This window comes from Mesitornis unicolor, unplaced genomic scaffold (genome assembly GCF_000695765.1).
Source record: "Mesitornis unicolor isolate BGI_N332 unplaced genomic scaffold, ASM69576v1 scaffold8108, whole genome shotgun sequence".
Lineage (NCBI taxonomy): Eukaryota > Metazoa > Chordata > Aves > Mesitornithiformes > Mesitornithidae > Mesitornis > Mesitornis unicolor.
Window position 1 is genome coordinate 25,988 of NW_010199726.1, and position 9,748 is coordinate 35,735.

The window sequence follows — 9,748 nt, forward strand, 5'->3', positions numbered from 1 at the left end:
AGAGTGTCTTGTGTGTGACAGCAGATTTACAAAAAGGCCTTGGTTAGTCCTTTTTATGACACTTGAATACATCTATTGCTCCTGTTCTCAGGTGTACAGAAGAGAGTATTTATTTTAGATTTATTAAGTACACTTCTGATGCTTAATAATTCTGGGGTTCTGTAGTCTTCCTATGACACTGGGTGTCATTCCCTCCCTCCAACACTAAAATATTGCAACAGTAACTAATCCTTGGTCAGAGCTGTATAGGCAGACCTGTGTGGTGTTTTTCATAGATTTTGGAAGGATATTGTACAGATGGGAAAGTCCTCTAAATGAGATTCGATCCCATTAAATATTTCCATTGACCCAGATCTCAGGAGAGCTTTTGAATCAATTGGATTCAAGAATTGGAGATGACAAGATGCTGTAAAAAGGGATGGGAGCGAAGGGTCTTGGATTTTTGCTAAGGAGGTAGAAAGGCATGGTCAGTGGCACTTTCAAAAGGTAAAGCTCTTGTGCCAGCACTGGTATATAAATAGCTGAGGGAGAGGTGCACCCAGTCTCGCAGGTAGGTGTTTTGTCAGCTTGCTAGAATGGAAAAAGGCTGTGAGCCTCCTCGTTCTAGAACTCTTGCCAACTACAGATATGAGACTTGTTATAGCACAAGAATTATTATAGATTTATTGTCAAGGTTTCATCTTTGCACAAGATTATTTATGCCTCCTAGAAAACAGACTGAAGTTATTCTGGTTTTCTGGTGACTTTTTGAGCATGAATTGTTGAGGAATGTTCTCCAAATTGCCATGGGTTACATGAGAAAAGGATTTGGGTAAGAGCGAGTGGACAAGACTTCTGAAGTAGCTGTGGAGACCTCACTGGTCCTGTTGTCAGATGTGTTTGTGGCCTGTGATTATGTTTGTTGGGTGCTGGCTTGCTGGATGGGATATTCAGATCCTGTCCTGCAAGGTGGATGGCAGCAGTTGGTGTGAGCTACCTGCGATGCCTGGCTGCTCCCAGCCTGCCGCAAAGCCTGACCAACAGTGCCATGGCCTTACTCTTATTTTATTTTGGGAATGAGCACCCTGCCCCCTTGTTGCAGCTGCAGCACGCGGAGCAGGAGCAGTGACGTGACCTTTTTTTGCAGTGATGGCCTATATGCAGTTTGTGGAAGACTACTCGGAGCCGCAGCCGTCCATGTTCTACCAGACCCCTCAGAACGAGCACATCTACCAGCAGAAGAACAAGCACCTCATGGAAGTCTACGGCTTCAATGACTCCTTCATCAGCTTAGACCCCTCGCAAGATCTGGCACCTCCTCCTGCTCTCCCACCAAAACAGCGGCAGCTGGTGAGTGACATCCATGGTGACATCCCTGGCAGGGCACAGCAGCCTCCCAGGAGCAGCTCTGTTCTTGCTACTCCTGTTCCTGACAGGCTGCAGTGGTGGGAGGATGTCTCATTGGTGCTACCACAGAATGCTCCTTGTCATCTCGTTAACATGTTTTCAGGCAATTTTGCATCATCTACTTTGAGCTCCTGTGCTCCTAGCTAACCCCACATTCAAACTATTCCCCACAAGCTCTGAAAGTCCTAAAATGCCCTAAAAATGAAACTTTAGTCTGCCATATGGCATGGCTCAATCGGTGCCAGACTACAGGCTTGCGTAACAACAACTGCTTTGAAGATTTTGACACGCTGGGCAACATAATTTTCAAGGAATTGCTGCACTGTTGTTCCCAAAGCTGTTTTGAAACTGTTGTCAAGGATGCCACTAATAATAACCGTTTAAACATGATAACTGCTTTTACAGCTCCATCTTTGCCAGAGCCACAGAACTTTGGTATAGCCATTGTTTAATTTGTGCATTTTTTCTTCACATTGGTCCCCTTGTGTCATTCAGGATTTTACCTGTTTTTCAGTGTTCCTCTGGCCCTCCCAGACTGCCAGCACAAAAGGGCACATCCTTTGTGCTTTATTTATATTAATTACCTGATTTGCTCTATTAAACCAAAAAGAAGCATCTTTTGTGCTGATGTAGCTAACTTAAATTAGCCATAGCTTTAACAAAACAGGAGGAAATGTGGGAACAGAGCCGTGGTCTTACCATCATGAGAGAAAATGTTGCAATGTTATTTATGCTAAAGTTTGACTGTCCCACGGTGTTTTTAATAAAATGGGAAAAGCAACTGAGAGGTCTAATTTTGGGATTTGCATTACTACATTCCTGTGATGCAGGTAGGAGTCCTAAAAAGATAAAGTAACATTTCCACCTGAGCTAAACTGAGTGTTCCACATTACCGCTTTGTAGGGATGAGAGGGTGTGTATAGGCAGATCCTGAGAATTATTTATTAGTGTAGCCCTGGTGCAGAAGGGAAATTCTGCGCCTTTTCTGAATTTGTCAGCTGAAGCAAAGCATTTCTTTGCTGCTCTTTAATCATTATCTGGGCAGCCAAGATGTCACAGGTTTGCCTCCGAGGCATTCTTGTAGTCTTGCAACCTGATACCATCAAGGTGTTGCTTGCAGTTCCCCTGAAGCAAAGGTTTCTTCAAATGCAGCCTCCCACCCTTGCCTTCATCTCTCTGTTGGGAAAGTGGTGCAAGCAGACGATGCCTTATTCAGCAACCACTGTAAAAGCCACCAGAATCTTGTTCCTCTGCTCCTGCTGCCGTGAGAGTTCCTGAAATAGCAAATCACACAGGCATCAGCTGCTCTAGTGGTAGGCAAGTTTTGCTGGATGGACTCCTCTATAAAATGATAATTAGAAAGTCCTTTCTTGTGAGCTTTGGCACTTGTTTGTGAAACATCGTACATTGTATTCAACAAGTCAGAGCTGAGAAAGCTTAGATACACCGTAGCCTCCCTCAGACTCAGGGGAAATTCCTTAATTCTGTTTGTTACTTACAGCTGAATATCTCCCTCTTGAGTAAATGATACGTAATTTGGATTGGACTGAAAAGTGGCTGGACATCGCTGTTACCCAGTATCTCAGCAGTACCACTGAGGCCCATAGCTCACACTAGAGAGACCAAGTTCCCAATCTGCAGGTTGCCACAAAACACAGGAGTCTGCTGCTTAGCAGAAGCAAGAGCCAGGTCTTCCTTTGTGCATCTGCCCCCCACATTATGGGTAAAAAAGGGCAGCAAGGAACAGCTTGCCTCTCCCCACAGCAGCTGTCCATGGGGGAACTGGGAGAGGGAGGTGGGAGTTTATTTTTAAGGGATTTGTGAAACGAAGATTTGAACTGTGATTTTTGTCATGCCTCTTGGGCTCAAGGCAGGCATACTGGTGTGTCTGGCTCTGATGAACTGTATGAAAAGCTGTTTGTTTAGCAAGCTTTATATGCATTGTTTTACAGTTAGCATTTCTTATCCTTTATTCATCGCCTTTTCTGTGCTCTCTTTCTGTGTGTCTTCTGTCTCTTTGCTTTCTTCCCCCTCTTCAGCAGGCCTCCTATGCTGCCTCTTCTTTCCCTTCTGTCTCCTACTGTGTCCAGCAAACTAAAGTGCCCTTCACCCCCGAGGACAGCGGTGCCACTCAGGGCCTCACTATGTCAGTCTCTAACTCCTTTCTCAACCGGCACAGCTCCTTTCCTGTGCACTCGGTGAGTTGCTCTCCACACTTTCAATACGTGTGCGTATTTGTGTCGGTGAAACGCTTGTGTGCAAATCCTGTGCTTACGCTCTCTTCTGGAGGCTTTTGAACTCATGTAGTAATCAACCAGGTGAGAAAAACTGTGTGTAAATCTTACTGAATGAAGAGGGGAGGTGTGGCTTTCATTACTTTATATACACATCGATGGTGATGCTTGTGGCAAGGGCTGAGGAAGGAAACCTGGCCTGTGCACCCACTCCTTTGGCCTGTGCACCCACTCCTTTGGCCCGTGCACCCACTCCTTTGGCCCCGAGATTGGACAGCTGCACATCAGAGCTGCAAAGTCTTGTTGTTGTGTTGCATCATGTCAGCGATGCGGATGAGTCGATTAAACGCTGCTGTGTGAATCTGGCCTTTGGAGAAATAACGAGATGCCATCCCTGAAATGCATGGATTTAGTCAAATGTACGGAACAGTGGCTGCAGCTCCTTAATTTTATTTTTTCTAGAAAATGGTCTCTATCATCATCTCATATTTGCTTGTCTGCTTCCCTTCATGTCTCTGTGGTCCCAAACAGGCCCAGTAAGCCTGTGTGATTTGCTGACGAATGAGCAGGTTTTTCTCTCCTGCAGCACTTGTGAGCAGTCTGTAGAGAGAATGGGAGGAGAAGCTGAGAATTATTTAAATAAAAATAAGAATAATCTTAGAGGGCTGCTTAAATCTGCCATGAGCTGCTTCAATTAAATGGTAGTAATAACAAAGTGTTAATATAATGAAATTAAACCTAACCATGGGATTCCAGCAGCTTATCAATATAGGGCTCGTTTGCCTGTAAAACTATGTGGTTATGCTCTGATTGCTGTGTGATGACAACTGAGAGTAGACTATTTTTTAACAGTGACCTGGAATCAGACTTCTGAAGAAGAAGAAATTGTCAGAGAAGACTTGAGAATGTTCACGAGTGTTCAATTAGTTTAATATTAACTGTTTGAAAACGGTGTCCTCCCACTGTGCCACTGCTCTCTTCCCGTTTCAACACTAACTCATTCTCTAAAAATTAGTGATAATCATTGGTCTGAAGGCGAAGAAAGTATTCAAGTACTTTACAAGTAGTGCTACTTCACAGCAATGAATTAAAGCTTTTGGCTTCCACTTGTGTGAGAGAGCGCATTATAGCAGTTTTGCTGCACAGATGAAAAGGCTGAGATGGGGAAAGGTTAGTGCTTGCATAAATTTGTAGTAAACTGTTTTAAAATTTGAAGTAATGCAAAAGCTCTGAATTGTACAGCCCTCTTGTTTGATAAACAAGAGTAAAACGCAGACCTGTAAGACTTGGTAAAAGTGCTTGACTATTTTTGTTTTAATTGAGAGGCTATAAATATGACAGTGTAATGTTCTAAAAATACGTGGGCACTGTCATTTAAAAAAACGTCCTGGTTGGATTAAATGGGTACTACCTACTTAATTGTTCTGGCCTGTTCTCATCTTGCTCTGGACTACATTATTGTGAATATGTTCTTTTATGAAATGTTAAAGCTTCGTTAAAAAATCCTTACTTCTTTTTGCAAGGATTTGATGAGGGCAGAATAAATGGCTGGAGCGTGAGGAACAATGAGAACAATTAGACAGTACGCTGTCAAATGCACAAAGGAAATAAGCTGAATTAAAAATGGTGATTTTTCCATTAATGCCTTCAAATTATGATAATCTCATAGCTGCTCCTGACTCTAGCTGGTCTCTTTTTTCACAGGCAAAAATGAGACTTTCAATATGACAGCGTCTCTTTGTCTCCGAGCTGCCAAATACCGATGTCCTTACATGCATCATGGCTGACCCATGTAATATCATAACCATGCTTTATCCCATTTTCCCATTTTATCCCTAACAAGCCAGAGATGTGAACCAGCTGTCAAAGTTTGGCTGGTTCCCAGGGTGACACCCTGCATTTCAGCCCTAGGAAGGACCAGAGCCCCACTTGCAGCCTGCTCCTGAGCACTGGCTGGAAAGACAGCGTGTGTTCACACGAGGGATGCCACAAGCTGCACGAGTAATGCTTTAGGCACATTGTTCTGCTCCTGTTCTCCTCATGTCTTTGTTTTTCCTCTCACCAGAGAAAGGCAACTCAAGTGAGCACTGTGGTGAACAATAAACCTGTTAAAAAATAAGCATTAGCTTCCCACCAGCCCCAGCAAGGGAGTTAATGGTAGGGAGGGCACACCTTTCATGTAACAGCCAACTCTTGAGTACCCAAATATCGGTGTTTATTATCAAATCTCTTAACATGATACGTCTCCTACATTAATCGTTATCCATTCTGTACAGGAAGCAAAAACCTCCTGAGATCAATCCCAGGAAGTCGAAGCTGGTAAAAAATATGGCTGTCCATTGACCCAACGAGAGCAATGCATTGCAGGTTTTCCAAGCGTAACCAATTTTCAGAAAGTGCCCTGTGCTTTTTCTTTCCCTGGAGACTGGCCTGGGTTGGGCAGCAGGAGCCAGCCCCAGAGGGAAGACCTGGCCCTGTACCCATCTGTTCACATGCAGGCAATGGGAAAGCAGAGCCTACAGCATGTTTGTCATGTTAGCCCATTAGCCCTGTGTTCCAGGTGAAGGACTAGGATTTACTACTGATTTACAAGGCTTAGAAAGACTGCAGACAGTGTTTTGAAACAGAAAAGAGGTGAAGTTGTTCAGAACTTCTTTCCTCTTTTCATTTTTGATGCACTAATTTCTTTTCTAGAACCCTGACTTCTTTCTTTCCCATCGGTGCTGCAGACGCTGCTGCAGTCCAGAAGCCACCACCGCACTGTCAACCGCCTAATCGCGCTTTTTTGCAGGAAATTGTGTCAGAGGTAATAGCTTTTACTGGATAGAGGCAGATCTTGAGCAACTGGATCAAACCTCATAGGTTTGGCAAGTTGGGCTTGTTTTTTACTGAGTCTGATTCACGTCTGGCCTCTGTGCCAGCAAGGGTCGTGTTTGTAGCGTGGGCAGATACTGTAAGAAGCCGCAGCATCATATTCCCCGTCCCATCCACTGTTCAGCCATTAAATCCCCCATTGGTGGGACAACTGGCTTGCACTGTCAAGAATCACTCTAGGGGTTCCCATCTCTTTTGAAAGTACTTTGTGTTGCTGAACAGTGGGGAAGGCGGTATGCAGTCAGAAAGCATCCTCCTCGGTGATTGTTGGCAGTAGTTTTTCTGTAGCTGTCCACCTCCCTCTCTTCTTGTTGTGAAGGCAGAGGTACTGTCCTTTGGTTTATTAACTCCGGGTGCTGTTTGACTGGAGATGAGTGGGCAGGAATCGAATCTCATTACTTCCCAGCAGCTGGGGAACTCCACACTGATGGAAGAAGTCAGGCCAGTGACAAGCTCTGCTGCTGTCCATCCATGTATTTCCCACCAAAGGCTGCAGAAAGTCTTGCATTTGGTTACAGCTAGGAACGTTTTCCTCGCTGAAACAAGGAACGCAGTTGTTTCTCTGAGGCATGTACATGCCATTAGTGGAAATTTGGCTGCATCCTCCACTGTGGAGAAATAACTTGCTTTTCTCAAAGTGTTGTTTTTTCTTATGTTTTCTTTTTAATTAAGAAACATTTCCAGTGATTTTCCAGAAACCAAATTGGCTGTTGGGTTCCAGCAGAAGGCGCAAGTGATTTCCTTATGAAAGCTCCATTTCAGCGCTTCTGTTCTCACTTGTTCCTGAGCAAATTGAGCAAGCACACCGAAAATTCACAGCAACAGTTTTTCTTTCTTGTGTGCGTGCTAGCGTATGTTCAGGAACAGGAGGGTCAGATAAGTGTTTAAAGACGTGTGCAGTGCAGACATGTGCTTCCCATGTTTTCCCTGCCTTGCTCGTGTTCGTGCAGCTCACTTCCAGGCTACAACACATGCTGCAGCTCTGGCCCTCAGCAGAGGCTGAGCTGTTTCGGTTCACATGGAGGTCTGATGATGGGAGCCGTGATCAGTCCAGGACTGGCAGATCATAGTGTGTGAGTTCGTTTCTGTCCTAAGCAGGGTTTGGCTCCTTAATTTGGAGCAGAGCGAAGGAGGGGGAAAAGCATCTATTTAACCAGCTGCTGAGGTCTAGGTATTGTTTTGCCTTTCCTGTTTAGCGTTCCTTCTGCGTTTGTGTTCATTTCCCCTGCCCACAGCAGCCCTGGAGGGTGGTATTAATGGTGCTGTTGTATGCTGGCATCACCGAATCCTGCTTCTGAGAACCACTTCCTCTGGTGGTTTCTACATTTTTCTTGCAGTTGGAGCACTACCTGTCTCTGTGTAAGTCTCTAAACAGTCCCCTATTTACTTCATAGGCCACACGTTTTTTGTGTGACTGACTTTTTAGGAGTCTTGTCTTTGTCTCCAGGCTCTGCCTTTTAAAGATCTACTTGCTAGATAGTGTGGTGTTGTCTACAAGCTAAACAGGAGTTGATGCTGTAGGTGCAATCAGATTGAATTCTCCTGATAATTTCAAGAGAGAGATGCATGATAGCATGGTTAATAAACCTTACAAATGTTTTCTCCCCCTCCCTTATTTTTTTCTTTTGTTGCAAAGATGTACAAGAATCTCTCTCAGTTAAGGAAAAGTTTGGATTTTGTGGGTTTTTTGTGCAGAAGCTGGGAGTCCCTTTCCCAAGGGAACAGCAAGCCTCATCCATCCATCTGCTATGCAAACCATCACTTTAAAGCAGGGAGGTCAGCTGTGCAGCCAGGTCAGAGACTTTGCTGAGAAACATTGCTGCCTTTCCTGTGGCAGTGCTTGAAGCCATTCTGTTGGCAGCTTGTGTTTCCAGCCATTCATTGTAGGAGCATTTCCTTCCTCATTAGCAAAAGTACCTGGAAGCCCAGCATTGTGTCATGAGATAGGAAGTCTTTTCCAATAGTTGTCTAGGCAATTATATTCTTAGGGTGTAGCAGTTTTGTGCACCACCCAGTATTTTGTGAACATAGCTCTCTACTGTTAGAATTTGGGCATCCAGTTCTGGTGTGTTGCCCACGTCTCTCTCTTAATAACATTAGCAGTGGAGATCTAAAAGATTGATCCTTTCCTCTGATAGCTTCATGTTTTGGAGTCTGATGCCTTATCTGATCTGGGAGTGCCTGGCAAGACCACAGATTAATTTGGCAGAAGAAGTCTGTACGGTAACTGAGAAGGCTGTGCTTAAAAGGTAAAGACTGTGTCTGCTGATGCTGCAGATGCTCTGACAGCCCTATAATTGAATTCAACTTTGCATTTAGGATGAAGACTGCTGTAACTTGTAACCAGTGCATATAAACATGCATATAAACACCATGTCCTCCTGTTACTTGTGGCCAGCCATGCCTGGTGAATGTAGGGGAGCGTCACTCTTGAAATAAGTTTTCTATTAGAGTGCTTATCTCCTGCCATCTAATCCAAATAAACGGTTGTAATGTCATTGACCTTTGGGACATCCTGTAACACCACTGCTAATGATGGAAAGCTGTTCTAAAATATTGACCATTGCAAAAAATCAAAGGCAGCAAATTGAAAACGTTGAAAGATGCCATCTCTGAAAGACCTCTGTGTGTCACGGCATGTGGTAAACATTCAGGTCCAAGCATGTCGGCTTCCTGCTGCTCCCAGGAGATGAGATTGCTCCGAGCTCAAAGCACACTTTGTGGAAGTACTTCCCAAATGACGGATAGGTTTAAAATCCATTGTAGTGGTGAGAGGAGAGGGATCTCTCTCATCTCTCCGTGTTGGCCATTTGCTGTCGTAGGTCAGGATCTCTTGTGCTGGGAGACCATCTTCTGGTCCTGTGGTGGGAGCCTGGCAGCATGGCCGGTGTTTGGAAAGATAAAAACATCCTTTCTCAAAGGATATGGTTGTGCCTTGCTTTCCAGTTTTCCCAGAGATTAATTTGAAATACTTCGCTTAAAGCAAAGCCATGGAGTAGTAGTTTATGTCAGTACAGCCATAACCAAGGCCTTTACTGACCCAGCAAGAAACCTCTAAGAATCAGATTAAAACAAGCACTGATTTGTTTCCAAGATAAACTGTTTCCTGTGATTTCATGGGGAGAGGACTAAAAGAGAACTAGTTTGCTTGTGACAGTTCTGTTGAATGGACGGTCCCCTCCCTAAAAAAGCATGTCTTTTAGAGGATGACAGGGCTTCCAAGAGATGTACAACACCCAAAACCCATGGAAGCT

At 44.4% G+C, this 9,748-nt stretch overlaps 1 protein-coding gene across 1 annotated transcript in view; it reads left to right on the forward strand.

Annotated features, from left to right (window-relative positions):
* RAPGEF1 (Rap guanine nucleotide exchange factor (GEF) 1) overlaps positions 1 to 9,748 on the forward strand; it is a 51,200-nt gene that overhangs the window by 22,624 nt on the left and 18,828 nt on the right. The window contains exon 9 of the mRNA XM_010189536.1: positions 1,127 to 1,329. Within this exon, the coding sequence (XP_010187838.1) occupies positions 1,127 to 1,329 (203 nt within the window). The remainder of the gene's footprint in view (positions 1 to 1,126; positions 1,330 to 9,748) is intronic.